General features: G+C 39.3%; 1 protein-coding gene across 7 annotated transcripts in view; it reads left to right on the forward strand.

Annotated features, from left to right (window-relative positions):
• The window catches only part of ATP9B (ATPase phospholipid transporting 9B (putative)), a 170,133-nt gene that overhangs the window by 46,997 nt on the left and 105,443 nt on the right, over positions 1-17,693 (forward strand). For all 7 annotated transcript variants that reach the window (XM_061449603.1, XM_061449605.1, XM_061449600.1 and 4 more), the window contains one exon: positions 4,222-4,273. In XM_061449603.1, coding sequence (XP_061305587.1) covers positions 4,222-4,273 — 52 coding nt within the window. The remainder of the gene's footprint in view (positions 1-4,221; positions 4,274-17,693) is intronic.

Genomic DNA, 17,693 nt, shown 5'->3' on the forward strand with positions numbered 1-17,693 from the left:
TCTCCGCAGGGGTGCTCTCAATCTCTTTTCCCAACCTGTAGCTGTGCCTGGGATTTCTCTGACCCAGGTGTAGGATCCTGCACTTCAGTACCAGGTGAACGTTCCATGTATTGATTGTGAAACATGCATTCTCCATGGCAGTTGATGATTTGTAAAAACCTTATGCCTTATTTGTATTAGAATTTCTGTTCAGTTCAGTATTAGATCATTTGACTTAGTTTTTTTGCAAAGTTTTTGAGTGTTGATCAAGTGTTTACATGCTGTTTACAAGTAACTAAAAGTTTGTAGGCATGAAGCCAGTAACCTGAAACTTGTGTAATGGATTTATGTCAGAGCTGGCAGGGAAGCTGCAAAAATATATAGCTAATCTATAGGAAGACTGGATATCTGTTTAATTGTTATTGTCATTTAAGGAAAGATTTATTTAATTTTGAAGTTGCATTTCCCCTTTCCTCTTTTGCTTTTTTCCTCATCTAATAGGTGCATAATAATATCTATTAAAGTTTGCAGTTTTTGCAGACTTTTGCAATAAAGTTTTTGCAAACTTTTTGCAGTAAAAATGCAGTTTTTACTGCATTTTTTTTTCCAAATCTGAATATGAGATAGTCCTGGTTGAGTCTGGGCTCATGATGGATAGTAAATTTCACTGCATGTTTAATTATATTCTAAGTCAAGATTTTGCAAAATGCTGTTCTAGCTGCACTTGCAGGTGAGCAGCCTTTTCAAGGTGAATACTGTTGACATAAGGACAAGCACATGGATTTTTAACTCTGTGTTTTTATTGCTGCATATCAGTAAGTATCATGCATGATAATGGAACATTTTAGGTATGAGGAGGGGTTTTTTGCTACCTGCATAGGATTTTTAGGTAAACCAGAACATGCATCTCTTTTTTCCACTGCTTCCAAACTTGCTTGTTTTCAAAGCATCTTGTTTGCTTGAGATAGTACCAGCTCTCTAGCCATTCATGGCCTCTCTATGCTGAACTTCCCATCAATAGAACTGCAATTGCTTCCAGTCTGCTTCTGAATCAGTGTCTTTGAGAGTTTGTTATAGGGAGTGGCAAGACTTACCTGCTTCTCAGAGACATTTACAGAGTTGATACCATCCTATTTTGAAAGCTAAGCCTGCATAGCACAGAATCTGGCAGTTGACTCTGAGGGATATGTTCAGACCGCACTATTCCAAATGGCACTGTTGTGGCTGCGTGCTTATCTTGGGGTGGTCTCTCTGGAGTGGTGGAAAACTTTGCTTACGGTATCCAGGATGTTTTGTGGTCAGAAATAACACTGCTATCTAAGTGTGGCTTCTTGAGAACTGAGGAAAGTGTTAAAAGTGCAGTGGGAAAATGCATCAGCTTCTTAAGTGGTGTTGTCTGATGTAAATACACATTTATTCTATACTATGAGTAAGACAATGTGAATTTTTTTTCTGAAAAAAAATCAGAGAAACTGATTTTTATTGATAGGCATAGTATTTTGAAGGTCACACACTGTCATACAAAGCAGTGTTTCTTTATCTTAACAGATGTATTTTGAGCTATTTTTATTGGAGAGAACTACTGTATGTACTTCAAAAATTTTAGTTCAGTTTTTTTTTTCTTTTGACATGCAGTGGTGAAGGGGAAGTGCTGCCTTAAAAAAAGCAAAAGGAGGAGGGTTAAAAATGTGAAACTGTCTGGTTTCCAGTCAGATCGGTTTGAGAATGCTGGGTTCCTTTCAGTTCATAGCAGTGTTGTGTCCTTAAATGTTGAGATGGAGTCTTGGCTTGACCCAAATGAACAAAAATACCCTGTGTTTGTTGATCCTTCTGGGAAGTTTTTTTGAATGTGTTTGCTGATGCTGTGGTCAGTTATTGCCTAGATTCCTGTTGGGATAAGTACATTCAAGAGCTGCTACGTGCTGAATGCACTAGAATTTAATGTAAAGATAATTTTGAACCCATTATGTTTTTGATATTTACGTCTTTTTAATAATCCATAGAATTTGTATCTTCCACTTTGATGCAGTGAACAAAAGTGTTGTGATTAGGATTACCATTACAAAATTTAAAGATGAGATTCTGAATGCTGCATTCAGTATGTGAGATGTTCTATTGCTGAATGCCTTGAAGTTTTCAAGTTAGCCTGAACCTATCATCATTGCTGTTTCTTCTGTATAAAATAATTAATTGCTTTTCTGTAGCTGGTAGTTTATGTGCAAAATAGAGCCACAGTTGAATTGTTATTGCTGTATTAATTTTGCAGTTTGATTATTAATGAAGTGTGAAATACCGAGTAATTGTGGAGTTTTGAAATGCTCATGCTTCTTAATTTTCTATGTTGAGTAAATTCAGTAGGTTTTTAAGTCTGAAAGCTGAGGTTTGTGTATGCCGTGTTGGGGGCCTTGTCAGCTATGTTTTTCTTTTCCATTCTGACAGTTGAGCTCTTAAAAAATAAAAGATGAGCCTTAGATATGCAGTGGCTTTCAAGGTATTATCAATCAAGTATAACAGGAAAACCTGGAGATCACACTTGGAGTACTGTGTACAGTTCTGGTGTCCTTTACATAAGGACATGGAGCTATTGGAGCTAGTCCAGAAGAAGGGCCATGAGGACAATGAGAGCCAGAAGCACTTCCCATATGAAGACAGGCTGAGAAAGTTGGGGCTGTTCAGATGGAGAAGGGAAGGCTGTGTGGAGACCTCATAGAAGCCTTCCAGTATCTGAAGGGGGCCTACAGGAATGCCAAAGAGGGACTCTTCATTAGGGACTGTAGTGATAGGACAATGGGGGATGGGTTTAAACTTAAACGGGAAATTCAGGTTAGATATAAGGAAGAAGTTCTTTACCATGACATGGTGAGGAACTGGAACAGTCTGCTCAAAGAAGTGGTAAATGTTCCATCCCTGGCAGTGTTCAAGGCCAGGTTGGACAGAGCCTTGGGAGACATGGTCTAGCGTGAGGCGTACCTGCCCATGGCAGGGGATTGGAACTAGATGATCCTTTTCAGCCCTAACTGTTCTATTACTCTGTGATTCTTACTGGAGGCACTTTGTATGTGAAAAATATTTCTGGGTTATATCCTCTTAACAATTAGTCTGAAATGAATATTAAGAAATGTTTTTTAGCGTGAAACTAATAAAACAGTACTATTCACTGAGATTTCTTAATTGGTTAAAGGTAGTCTGTAAATGAAACGCAAATAAATCTTTGTGTTTAGCTTCAGTATCAAGCAGTTCAGCACGTACTGGACAGAAGTGATTGAAGAAACTGGTGTTCAGTACAGTATTTTTTCCTCGTTGCTTTGTCCATTGTTCACCCTGGTCCCTGTCAGTTTTGTCTGTCGCTTGTTTTCCTTTCCAGTCCTGTATCTCTTTCAGGTTTTGACATGTTATTTTTACTTCCCCCAGTTTTTCATTCTTAAACCCTATGTTGGCAATGTGCAACTGATGTTCGTAGATGCCTTGTAAACAAGTAGTGGGAGAGCTAAGGATTTGGGTAGTTGTATTGCAGATTGCATGTGTGTGGGATGGCAGCGCTGTTCATTTTGTTTAATCTGTGAAAGTTTAGATTGGCCTTTCTGTGGTCAACAAATGAAAATGTGATTTGATACAGATAGTTGTGTGCTTGAAAAGGAAATGGCAGAACAGGTGTGCACATGCATCTAACTGTGCATGTGGCTCTATGCATTAGATAGAAGAAAAATTAATTCATTTTTGTCGTTGTAAAGGAAGTGTTTATAAATGTGGAATAGGAAAATGCTGTTCTCTGAGTTACTCTTTCTTATATGTTTGTGTGTTTTGGGAGAGAGGAGAATACTTGCTACATGTTTGCAACTTGAGTGCCAAAGCAGATGTGTTGAATTTAATTTTTTTCTATTATATATGCTGAGTGTCAGAGTTTTGCTGAAACTATTTTTGAAATACTTCAGTTAGATATTCTTAAACTACTGCTTTCAGTCAAGAAAATGTAAATCTGTTGTAGTTCTTTAGGTATTTATGATTCGCTTATGAAGAGCATCTGAAAGGATTAGCTGTTGTTTGCTTATTGTATATTTTTTGAAAATATCGATTTCTGAATTGCAAATGCTGAATGTGAAGTACTGTGAGCAATCCTATTTTAATTGAGTTTCAATCCAAGTGTGACCTTTTGGTGATAGATTTTACTGGACGTTTGATTGGAATTCACTGGGTTTTTTTTCCTACTTATGAAAAATATACCTTTTTTTCCTTTCTCTTCAGAACCAACGAATCCCATCTGACATGGTGTTTCTCAGAACATCGGAAAAAACTGGTATGTTTTGATAATTCAGGTTAATTCATAAGTTTGTGGTTGCAATAAAATTTTAGGTTGTGCATTGTGGTCAGTTTCAAGTGATCAGTAGACTGATGGAAGGAAATCTGCTTTCATCAGATTAATGGGAGAGAGTGCACATGTGAGAAATATAGTATGCTTGGACTGTAAAACAGGAGATTATAGATACGTTCCTCCAAAGAGAAGATTTTTTGTAAACTGTTGTTACAAAATGTTTAGGTAAAACAAATAGTAAGACTACTTTATATTGAAAGGATTGGTTTGTTTTAAGTGACCTGAAAGTATTTTAAGTGATTAGTTGTAAATCATTATCTTGCAACACATTTAAATGTCACTGATTGTATTTCAGTTATTAAATTGAAAAGAACTGAAATCATAAGCTACTACTATGTGAAATTAAAATATTTTTTAAAAAGGTCTATTGCAATGATATGAAACCCTGAAATAACTGAGTTGTTGGGTTTGGGTTTTTGTTTTTTGTTTTTGTTTTGTTTTTTTCACTTTGAAATAATACTGCCTTTTTGATCAGTCAGAAAACCCCACAAATATCTTGAGTGAGAGAAAAGTACTTCTTTTTAGTTCTGCTTCTCTTCATATGGTGATGGGGTGTATTCTTAATCTTTGAGAAACAAGTATCTCCTTTATAGGAACCCTATAAATTGCAGCTGTTTTGATTAAAGTTTAGAAATTACTATTGGATGCCCCCTATATAACTCCAATGAGTTTCTCTGCTTTATATTACCATTTCTCTTCAGATCCTGAAGAACTGTCTGATATTTGTCAGAGAGCACTAAATTTCAAAAAGCTAATAGCTGTGGTATTGGTAAACCCTGTATTACTGGCACTTGGTATTGCACTGTGGCACTGGAATTCTATCATATATTTCAAATAAAAGTCTAAATTTGCAGAGATCATTTGCAAAGAACACAAAATATTTCTGATAGCCTACAGAACCCTACTAGAGCTATATATTTGCTAAAAGAAATTACTGTATATGTTTACTGTGTCTTCCTTAATGACTTCCAAATGCTGATTAGATGCGCTAGATCATCTGTAACTGGTCTGGACTGACAAAGTTTCCTAATGATCTGTACATCATCTATGTCTTAGTTAACCACTCTTGTTCAGGATACATGGGCTATTCTCTTCATTCCCTCCCACAGTACTGTGTTTTATTAGAACAACTGACAACTCAAATTTCTTGGATCCGGCATGATTATAACAGGATTGATAATTTTGGGTGTTGGGTCTACTCGCAATTGTCTTTTCTTGCTGACCGTAAAACTGTTTCAGCTGAAATCACAGCTCCTAGAAAAGTAGGAGGACTTCTGCACCCACAGAAGAGTTACTTTTAAACTAGGCTGCTTGCATGCAATGTGTAAGCAGTGGAAGGTCAGTGTGTCTTGATCCAAAATTTTCCTAGTCTTTACTAGGGAACTCAATATGTATCATTGTTCAGTGTTTGCTCTTGAAGGAGCATCAAAAACTGTCTGGTGAGAGCTAGCTTGCTGTCCTTAGCTAGGATCCTCACAGCAGTTTACATAAGATTCATTGTCACTGCTGGAATAAATGAACAAGAATAAGATGAGACAGTTGCCTAACTTGCAGCAGAACAATCATAGAATAGTTAGGGTTGGAAAGCACCTTAAGATCATCTAGTTCAAACCCCCCTGCCATGGGCAGAGACACCTCACACTCTACCATATCACCCAAGGCATCGTCCAACCTGGTCTTGAACACTGCCAGGGATGGAGCATTCACAACCTCCCTGGGCAACCCATTCCAGTGCCTCACCACCCTAATAGGAAAGAACTTCCTCCTTATATCCAATCTAAACTTCCCCTGTTTAAGTTTTAACCTGTTACCCCTTGTCCTATCACTACAGTCCCTAATGAAGAGTCCCTCCCCAGCATCTCTACAGGCTCCCTTCAGATACTGGAAGGCTGCTATGAGGTCTCCACACAGCCTTCTCTTCTCCAGGCTGAACAGCCCCAACTTTCTCAGCCTAAAAACCAAGTTCTTAAATTGCGTATTTTGAATATCTGCACTGTAGCATGTTTTCCTCCCTGTTAATTCTTAAATTCCTGGATTCTATTTGTGAGGTTGTAATACACTGTGTGGCCTCCCTTCCCTGTAGTACTGTTAGTTGAAGGGTGTGGTACAGGTGTGGTTGTCAAAGAACAGTACAAGCCAGAAATGCATCTGCACAGGGTACCTCTGTGTCTTGATTGGAATGTATATGAATAGTAAATCTTGAAGGACCAGAGTTAGTATAAATCTATCTCTTTGTCAAGATAGAGATGGGGAAGGTGAAGAGGGTGCATCCCTACATCAGAAATGTGTGAAGAATAACAATTTTGAAAGTAAATTCCATCAAGTCTACTTCAGTCACCTTTCTTGGAATGTCATAATTAAAACTTTCCTGTAAGAAGCTCTGTCAGATTGCTATCTAGAAAATAAAACTACTTATCTTAGAAGTTTATCATGTTGTTACAGTAGGCTTTCCATAATCTATTGAAAAACGGTTATGAACAATTTGAAATAGTTGTGTACCTACTATGTGAATATTCATTATAACTTAAGGTGAGTAAAGAGAAAATTGAGTAAAATCTTCCCAGAATTCTGCTATCAATTGCTTTTTATATATTTATGCTACATGTGGAACGGTGGAATGTGATTTTTGACATTGAAAATGCAACAGGTTAGTTAGTTATATTGGTGTTGCACTTCTTTAAAAACAAAACAAACTGGAGGGGGGGGAGGATGAAACTCAAAAAGAAAAAAATCCCCTGAACTTCAAGCATATGGCCATAATTGTTTTTTGACTAAAGAGTGAACACTTGCATCTGTAGTTGTTTCTTCCTGGATGCTGCAGTTTTGACTGACTTATGGTTTAATTTATAGTTGGCACTTTAAGTACTTTGTAAAACACATTAGTTTTTGCATGGTTTTATGTTCTACATGTAATTTTATTTTATCTTCTCTGCAATAAAACAGTTTAACTATAACTTGTTACTATAAATCTATAAAGAGTAAAACAAAGAGTTTGAACTAATCTTAGAATCCAGCACACCTTGTAAGCTGCTTCTGTGGTAAAGTACTATTTTCCAACTTCAGTATTTACACTATGTAATGTAGTCTTCAGCACTGCAGTATCATGTATCTTCAGTCAGAAAAAGAAGCAGTTTGAGTTATAAATGGGTAGTTTACAAAGTTCAGCCTAAAACTGTTTTGGCTTCTTTTTATGCAAGTGTGGTGCTATGGAAGAAATGAGGCAATGGCGTGGGCTCTCCTTCCACTTCCCACACCTTTAGGAATGTTGAGTTTTTTTAGGATACTGTTAACTCTGCATTATAGAAGCAGAATCTCAGAGACTCAAGCTTATTTTGATAAAACTGAATTCTTATTAGATATCTTTATTTTTACTTTGTCTTTTAGCTGAAATATCTTCAAATAATCTGATATGACTTGATGCTAATTGTGTATATATATTTTATTTCTTAGATTCCTATGTTTTTCAGACAGACTTTTAGAAAAAGTTAGCCTAAAGAGTAACATAGGTGGGTCTGTGTTTTTTATCCATGTTTGACAATTTGTAATATCAGTATTGCTCTCTTTGATGAATAGAGGTAGCTAGATGGCTGTTCGAGTTTTCGAGTTAAGATTACTTCCCCAGGGGATGAAGCTGGTGGAAATCAGGTCTCAGATGTGAATTCTTTGTTGCTGTCAGACTCCTCATATAACAGAGATTTCCACAAGATCTTCATTGGCTTCCAAATTAAAAAAAAAAAAAAAAGGTAAAAAACTTGGAATAATACGTTTGGCTTACATATACTTAGAAAGGGGGGTGTGTGTGTGTGTGTGTGTTACGGCTGAATCTTGGTTTTTCTCATTACATATGGCAGAGATGGCAAGCAATTTGGAAGATGTATCACATTTATCAGCCTTCCACCAGATTAAAGGAAATGTTCATGCTGAGATGTTGAGCCGGCTGCAATAGATGATTTAAGATGATTTTCATTCGGTGTATAAGCAGGCATCATGCCAAAACCAACTGACTGCTTTAGTGGAAAGCTGTTATGTAAATTGTGTTACACCAATGAAAATCTCCCTTACTGAAATTAAGCTAGATCCTGAGTGGCCTTTAACATAGTTTTCAGGTGTTTCTTTAAATTGCTTGGCATGCTTCTCTACATTTTATTTTCTATATGCCAACTTAATCATAGATCAAAAAGCTAGGCAGGGCATTCCAGAAATCATAGTATAACTTTATAGTTGTCCACAGGAACTGCCAGCTGAAGCAGGTGTTGATGATTTCAGTGGTATGGGACTATTATCAAAGCTACTATGTTTGTAAGCAGAAATAAAATTTCAAAGATAAACCTTTTCCTTCTCTAAGCTAAAATCTTATCTTCTGCCTTTGTTGTGCCTTGTGTTAGTGCCTTGGTTGAGTGACTGGCTTCAAGGCCAGGTCAGGTATTTCTGTACTAACACACAAAGGTGTTCCGATATGAACTGCATCTGGTCCTTCATGAAAATCTAGTGTATGTCTTTATAAAACTTGTCTTTATATAAGTTCAAATCCTTAAGATCTTTGGTCTGCCCTACCTGGTTGAAATTAGCCACAAGTTGATCGTTACTGGGAGAAAGATGGCCTGGAAGAATAATATTGTGCATGGAAATAGGGCTGCATGAGCTATTTGCTGAAGCCTCTGCATTTGGAATAGCCAAGGGATAACTACCTTTTGGGCTTGTGGCATGCTCCATAGATGATGGGACTATGAAGAATTGCTTGTGTTATGTATTGCTGCTACCTGTTTAGGCCTGTGACAGGCTGATCCATAACGCTGTTACGGGGTTTGTTATTAGCTTTTTAGGAGAATAAGAATTGATTAATCTTGGCCCTTCTTCTTGCTCCTGTGGTCCCCCTTGTCGCAGATAATGCTTTGTGATGGTATGAAGAGTAGAGCTGGATTTACTCTTCAGTTTTTTCTGTTAGAAACTGAGCTTCCAAAGGGTAAAGTGAAATTGCTTCTACTTCAATGCTCCTGACCATAGCATTTGAATCTTGTACATCTGTCAGTTGTACAGAGTTAGAATTTTTGGCAGGCACTTGATTTGATGTAGAATAATAGCCACTACTTCTGGAAAAAAGTAATTTTCCTAAGAGACGGAGTACTGCATTAAGATATTGCTCTTCTAACAAACTGATAAAAGTTTTTAATAACTGTAACGGTAGAAGTCTAGTAAAATAAGGTCCACAAATACATTTTAATATACAAGCTGCTGTAGTCTTCAGTAACTACCAAACTGGCAAATTGTTGACGCGGGAGTCACGGACAACGCAGAGATGATCAATGTGATCAAGCAATTGCCAAATTTATTAGAAAGCCTTAACTCCTTATATACTATTTCTTGCATGCACTTACAGTGATTTGGCATATTATGATTGGATACATGTCTTGAAGACCCTTAGTGACTAACATATAATTGGTTAAGCACAGGTGTGAGAACTTGACCTCGAGAACTTGCCAACAGTCCACAGTTCTCATTAACTCAGTGAATTCCAGCTTCTTCTTATCTTGCTTGCTTAAGCTTCCTCGAGCCTCTCATGGCCTTGCTGTATCTTTCAGGATTATTCAGAGTTTATGTACTACTTATGCATTCTCCCGTGAGAACACTGTCTCCACATCTCCCCCTTTTTGTTTTATATATGTTTTGGGTGACCCTACTTGACCAGGGAATTTGGGCTAAATTACATCTCCAACATATGGCAGCTACAGGCTGCTGCGCCTGCCCCTTTTTTCTGCTGTATGGCTCTCTGATAACAGGGGAGGCCATCCTTCACATCAAGGTCTGGCATGGCATGTGTCCCCACTGCTCCACGCCTGCTGGGTTGCAGCCAACAGCGGAGCTAAAGCTTCTTCTTGGTGGCAAACACAGAGGCCAACCCAGTCTTGCCCTTGACTGTGGTAGCAGGCATTTTGTCAGCCTCAGTCCTTGCACCTTGTTGTCAATGCAGAGTTTCACCTGCTTCATCCAGTAACAAGTCGCTACTACAGCAAGGCACACACAGATTTACATTAGCAGAGTAACTATTACAGGGTGCAGCAGCATGTTGAAGATGCTGATGGCAGCGAGGGACTAGCCAAAGAAATTTCTTACCAGTGGAATTCTCCCACACTCTTAATTTGTTCCATCACCTGTTTTATAACACTACCAGTGTGTTAGAATCTTTCCAGCTTTTGCCTTAGCATTTTCTAGCAGCTACTGCACATTTCCATACTGTATTATCTCTTTTACAAGTGACAAATCTATACAATACAAGGTGTAGTTCCTCATTAGCAACTGGCTAGTAAATACAGGTGGTTTTATACACAAAATCACAGCCTCTAATAATAGCTACTTTACAAGCACACATATTCAGGATGTTACTTTTCAGTTGCCCCCAGGTGATGTTTTGCAATCATTAGTTTTTCTCTTCCTCTATCTCATTCTGCTTGGGGTATTCACGGTCAGCTCCTGTAGCTGAGGCATCAGGTTTTTCCATTCGTCTGTCCAGCTCATGGCAAGGTTTGACAAACTTTGCAGGCAATCACCATGGACCTGTAGGCAGGAGGACACAAATATAGCCCCTCCAGGTTATCAGTTCTTGAGCAGCAGGCAGGTTAAACTGCACATTGTTAACAGTCACGGAGTTTGCTGCATCATTGCCTCTTTTTTCTTTTTTTTTTTTTTTTCCTGCCACCCTGATGCTGCTTAGGTGATGGCCCATAAAGCTCGTGGTTGCACTACCCCTCTCGCTTTTTCAGTTAGCAGATCTTATTTCAACCAGTCTATCTGTTCCTCCAAGTCTTGGATTCACCCCCAGGTTACCTTAAACATATTAAGCAAGCCTCCTACCATGCACCCACTGTGTTGTAGGTGCTCTTTAGGCGTTGTCTGTGGTGTCTCTACAAACTGCCTCAATACCTCAATAGATTGAGAGGTTGGGTTTTGTTGGGTTTTTTGTTTGTTTGTTTTGTTGGTTTGGTTTTGTTTTGTTTTGTTTTTTTTTCCTTCACTCCTCGGCTCTGGCGTCCATCCTGGCCGTTCCGCTGGTGGAGCACCAGGAGCTGAATTGGAGGGCAGCTTTTTTTTTTTTTTTTCCAAAAGTTGCTCACCCTGCTTTGCACAGCTACAGCTGCCTGCCTGCTTCAGCAGCAACCATAAATACCTGCCGGAAACCGCACTTTTGCATTAACCCTTTCTTGCCTGAAATGTTAAACTGCTACCAGTTAAAAACTTTTACATGAACCCAGCAACAAAAAATACACAGAACACCGTCTGCCCTCAACACACACACACACACACACACACACACGTGTGGGATCCCACAAGCACGCTCCACACAACTACAATATTTGAAGCACAAAATCCAGACAGTCATTACTCCCACTACAGTCCCACGTACAGAACGCGACACAAGGACCCTGTGGAGACTAACAGCAAACCAGCTCCGAGAAGCATCATTGCAGTGCGAGGTGGCAGGCTCATCCTTAGCGGGCGTCCCCGCAGAGGCTCTGCCTCCCCCACATCGTATGAGGCTTGGGCTTTTATACTGACCAAAATGCACACTCATTCCGACACAGGTGGCCAGCCTATGTTGGAAGAAGTGGCCAGCAATACCTATAAAGGTCTCCAAAGGTCGACAGAAACCTGGACATACTTATATTTACCAACTTCTAGTACATGAGTATCACAGAGAAACTGTATTAAATGAGTTGTATATGGGGTCCCAAGTCCACGGTATGTCACAGTATGCCCAATATCCCTGATAAGAGCATAAGAGAGACCTTCCCACCACCAGAAAATCACACAATACACCTGTATTCCGCACTGATCTCGCTTCCCTGGAGGTTCGGGGGGGGTGGGGGGGCTTTTTCTGTGTGGTTTTTTTGTTGGTTTTTTTTTTTTTTTTACTTTAATGTAAAAAAAAGGTTGCTCCCTTCACTTTAAGAAAGGCTGAAAACATCCATAAAACGGATGTCCTGAGCTCAAATTTCAATTAATTCAATCACTGACAAGGGGGGTGTCCTCGGGTGATGCTGACTCTTTCCAGTGTTTCACCCATCGAGCTGGCACCCACCGCAAACCGGAATCTGTAATTTACACACATATAACCTCAACCTGTTAGTTTTACTTCCACAGGACCTTTCCAAATGCTGGTTTCCAAATCCTTGTACTGGACAAGAATACCCGGAGTTTTAGTCATATAACCTGAACCTAATGCCTGACCATGTATTGTAGCAGGGGAGTCATTAAAGTCTCCTGTCAATCGCAAAAAAAATCGTAACATATACAGCTTGATTATAAGAGGATTTTAACCCATATGTGGTCACTGCTTGTCAGGCCTCCTTAACTATTTTGACATCAAAAGCTTCCCACTCTTTAACACCCTGCTGTGTAGTAAACACAGGATATGCAGAGAGGCCCACTGCAGAAAATTCACCAGTAATAATTGCATCTTTGATTAACCCGTGCCAACAGTGCGCAGGATTTGTGCCCCCTGATACCTCTCCCATCCCCTCCTCCTGTTTGCCTTCTTTAAGGAAGGGGTTTTGCAGAGGATAAGGTGGAGGCGCCGATGGAGATGTCTCAATCCGAGTCTTGGGGGCTTCAAACTTTTTCATCAGTTGTTGCAGCTGAGCGTCTCCAAGGCCAGTGAGTAGTTGTTGATGAGCTGAGCAGACCGACCCGGGAGACGAAGAGTCAGAGTCTGGAAGCAGAGGATATAAATCTGGCTCGGATTCAGGGGACTCAGAGTCTGATCCTGGGTCAAACTCAGGGTCTCTGTTGTTCGCAGCTATGCCTTTCTTGTCAGGTGTCTCTCGTTCGGTATGTGGCCATCTGCGGACCTGGCTCTTGCTTTCATCGGCTCCAGACGTTGATTTTTTCGGCGCCGTTCCAGGTGCCACAGGAGGTGCAAAAGTCATAGCCGCAGCACTATGGTGGGGGTTAGGGGAGACAGCCCCTTCTGGAGCTGTGGTGGCAAATACAGAAGTTACCACCGCCCTTTCCAATTTCATCTCTTTCAAAGTCTCTAACACCAGTCTCCAAAGTGTAGAGTGTTTCTGTGCATCTTTGGTCCCTTTACTAACCTCGCGATCATGGGACCACTTTAACAGCCTCTGTAAGGCGGCACTATCATATTGCAGTCCTCTCTTAGAATGTGTTGGAGGAACTTCGCCACTGCCTGTTCCTCTTTGGATAGCAAGTGCTCCATCTACCCCCCAGCCGCTCACCTGATCAGGGCAAGATTCCCGAAGTTTTGCAGACAGCTGACTTCCCAGCGCTGGGGCAGCGCTGAATTTCAGCCGGCTCTCCGCCCCCTCCTTTTCGTCGGACCTTCAAACTCATCTTTGTCGAGTTGCCGATCGGAGGGTCCCTGTTTGGGTGCCACTTGTTGACGTGGGAGTCACGGACAATGCAGAAACGATCAATGTGATCAAGCGATTGCCGAATTTATTACAAAGCCTTAACTCCTTATATACTATTTCTTACATGCACTTACAGTGATTTGGCATATTATGATTGGATACATGTCTTGAAGACCCTTAGTGACTAACATATAATTGGTTAAGCACAGGTGTGAGAACTTGACCTCGAAAGCTTGCCAACAGTCCACAGTTCTCATTAACTCAGTGAATTCCAGCTTCTTCTTAATCTTGCTTGCTTAAGCTTCCTCGGGCCTCTCATGGCCTTGCTGTATCTTTCAGGTTTATTCAGAGTTTATGTATTACTTATGCATTCTCCCGTGAGAACACTGTCTCCACAGCAAATAAAGGTAATACTCTAGAGAGAGCAACTCCCACTGATCATTTCCACTGCTGTGAGCACAAATCATAATCATAAACATTTTTTGCGGGCTTGTTTGGTTTTCTTTTGTCGTTGTTGTTGTATGTCTTTAAATCCAGTAATTTACTGTTGTGGACATTCTAAAATATTGTATGTATATCACTACACGTATTATAATGGAAGCAACAGGGAAATGAGAAATCATTACAGGTTCTCACAATCTTTTGGCTTTGAAGACCTTTTAATGCCTTGCAAGGTAATGCCAATTGCATAATTGTTACATCTGGTATTTGTCAGGTCTGCATTACATTGTTTTGGCCTTGCCTATGTGAATACTTAAGATGGTGTCTCAGGAACGCAGGATGGTTTAGGTTGGAAGTGATCTTTAGGCATCATCTGGTACAACACCCCTGCTCAAGCAGGGCCACCTAGACGTGGTTCCCTAGGACCATGTCAAGGAGCATCCTGTGTTTCAGTCTGTGCCTGTTGCCTCTGGTCCTGTCACTGGACACCACTGAAAACAGCCTGGCTCAGTCTTTGCACCCTCCCCCTGCAAGTAAAAATATAATAAAGGTGCTGCAAGCAGTATCTATCTGTTCTGGGCAGTTAGGAAGAAGTGTTCTGCAAACAACTTAATTGTCTGGGCCCCAGTCTGTTCTGAAACTTCAGATACTTGAAAGTCAAACCAGAGGAAAAAAATGTCAGTTTGAAATTCAGTTGCACAACTGATGTTACTTTTTATCTCTTTATGAAAGCAACTGCTGCAGAATAGTAAGGTTGAAGGACTTGTGTTTTTCACACATTCTGGAATTTTCTGTTATGTTTAGAAAACAAGCATTATAATCCCTACCTGTCTGGCAACTTAAAATGCTTTCAAAATCTACTGCTATAGAGAATGATAAATGACTAAAGTCAAGTTTTGCACATACAGCCAGATAAAAGTTTATCTTTAGGGCATGAGTAGCTGCCAACAATCTGTCCAAAATACTTTAATCTCTTTCTATGCTTCAGTTCCTATTCCATTTTTAACATTTGATTTAATTTGGGCTTGAAATGTTTTGGTATCTACTTTAAGCCACTGAGTAATACTGATTCTATGTGATCAGCTACTTGTTTAAGGTACAGTCAGATAGTATGAGTGTTCTGTGGTAGAAGGAGAAGGTCTCAGCAAGCATTAAGCTCCTAAAAGTATTACTCTCTATTACTGATGTAAAATTATGCAGTAAAATGTTATTAGAAAACATGATAATATATTTCATTCCCTGATTATTTTCTTGTATTTTCTATGCATAGTAGGGTGACTAGTTCAATGCATGTTTTTTATTGGATTTTAGCAAAATAAGCAGTAACAAATACTATTTCTTTATTTTTTGTATTTAAAAAAAAATAGTAAGAGTTAAAGTTTATCTCCAGGGAGACTATGTATTGTGCTAGGTATAAATTTGCCTGTTCCCACTGTCCAGTAATAATTCATTTTCCTAGAATTTTAAGGCACTTGGTGGCTTGGCAGAGTTAGCAGTCTCTTGAACTCCCAAACGGTTCTGCAAGTTTTGGGAAGCAGCTTGGAAAAGCTGAAGGTGAAAATCATCAAAGCAGATGTCAGAGGCAGGGCAAGTCAGGCAGACAAGCTATATGTAAATTCAGAACTGGTAGACTGTGAATATGTTGTTGAAGGCTTTGAAAATTAAAGACAAAGAAATTACTCTTGCAGAAGTTTGGTTCAAGAATTCCTTGCGTAGAAGCAGTTTATAATGTTTCCTGTAATGTGTGTGTTCGTAAGACTGATACTGTGCATTATGGTTTTTTTTAAAAAGTGTCACCTTTTTTCAAAATTCTAGTAGATTGTTTAGTCTTGGGTTGGGTGGTTTTGGTGTGGGTTTTTTTTGTTTGTTTATTTTTGTTGTTGTTGTTGTTTCTGTGTTTGTTTTTTCCTTATCTGAAGGCTTTACTAGACAAGCTGTTAGCATTCACTTGAGAGATCTTTGTAACAGTTGGAAAATACCTCCTGCTGGTCCTCATTTTCATTATGAAAAAGGAATTTCTGCATAACCTATGAAGTTTTGATTATTAGGTCTAATGAAGATTGATCTTGCAGTAGTTTTAAAGTTTCAATAAAAATTTAGAAATGTTCCTCAAATCAATCTTAATGTATTTATAAGGATAGCTTGCACATCAGATTCTGACTTTCATGTGGGGCTTAAGGTGTGTGGCTGGCTGGAGTTGGAATGGGAGCTTGTGTAGACTTGAACTACTTTGATTGAGCAGCTCTCCTTCCAGTAGTAGAAAAGCTAACATGGAGCAGCTTGCCTTGTAAGGAGTATGCAGTTAAGGGTGGCACAGGGTTCTCCATACAAGTGCTATGGCACATGTTGCCATGCTGTCGTTGCTCTTGGTACATGTGGAATTTAGCTGAAATATTTAACTTCTTTAGTTACAGTTCTGATTGCAGGTGTCCTTGTAGCTTTACACACCCTTCCTCTGTCTGCCAATTAAAAAGAAATTAGAAAAAAAAATAGAAATCCTCTGCTTTTTGCTGTAATGAAGAACAGTGGTAAATCTTTGCAGCTGGGTCTGATGCTTCTTCCCTGGCTCCTGTTTGGTAAGGGAGAATGTGCTGATAAATTTTAAATCAAGGATTTATCCTCTTGTTTTTCAAGTGCCTATTGTAATCCAGCAGTTTTGTCAGCTCCTTGGACCTGTACTTTTTCTGTCTTTAAACTTTATGAGATACTAAGGCTTTGATTCCTGCTCCTCCTAATTTAATGGCATGTCCTTCAAGTTGATTACTGTTGCTGCTGCTAAAACCTTCAAGACTGAATGTGCTTTCAGTGGGTGCTGGTATATTTGGCCGTATGTTTTTCTCAACCTCCTCTGTTTGCCTGTGAGGTCTGCTTTCACCAGCAGAGAAAACGTTCCTTACATTAACTACAGGGTCTCCTCTTTGAGGTGTATGTGCATATGTATTTTTTGTATTTTTGGGCTTTAGAAATAAATGTGTTAGGGATGTTGATGGGGAGAGTGAGTTCTCCTGTGCTGTCAGAGCTTTCAAATCAGTGAGCCTGTTTAGTCAGTTGTCTTAAAATAATTTGAGTGTTTCGAACCTTTGCTTGTGGCATCAATGTTAATATGTGCTTTGTATTGGGATCAGAAAATGTACTGAATTGATCTTGATTTTTCTACTGAAATTTAAGTCAAAAAAAAGAAAAAAAAAGGAAAGCTGGTTAAAAAGCCCTAATTTGAGATTCAGTTTCTGTCTGACTGTACATTGCAAGAAGGAGCCTACTGAATCTTTAAGCAGTGCTTGCACTTTTAATAATTCTCATAATACATTTTAAATAAGAACCAACTTTACATTGCAAACAGGAATGTTTTTCTGCGAGGGCCAGATGAGAATTGTGTGTTAGGGGCAGAAATGGAAAATGCCAGCAGAACTTGGACGAGAAGAATGATTCAGATAATGATATCAAATTGGATGGTGTTCATGGAATAGTGCTGTGTTCATGGAATATCTGTGTTAGACAATTTTCCTGTTTTGGTGGGGCCTTAAAATGGTTTGCAGTGG

Source organism: Pezoporus flaviventris, unplaced genomic scaffold (genome assembly GCF_033815535.1).
Source record: "Pezoporus flaviventris isolate CSIRO_AGI_PZ_B2104156 unplaced genomic scaffold, CSIRO_AGI_Pfla_v1 ptg000007l, whole genome shotgun sequence".
NCBI classification, from domain to species: Eukaryota; Metazoa; Chordata; class Aves; order Psittaciformes; family Psittacidae; genus Pezoporus; species Pezoporus flaviventris.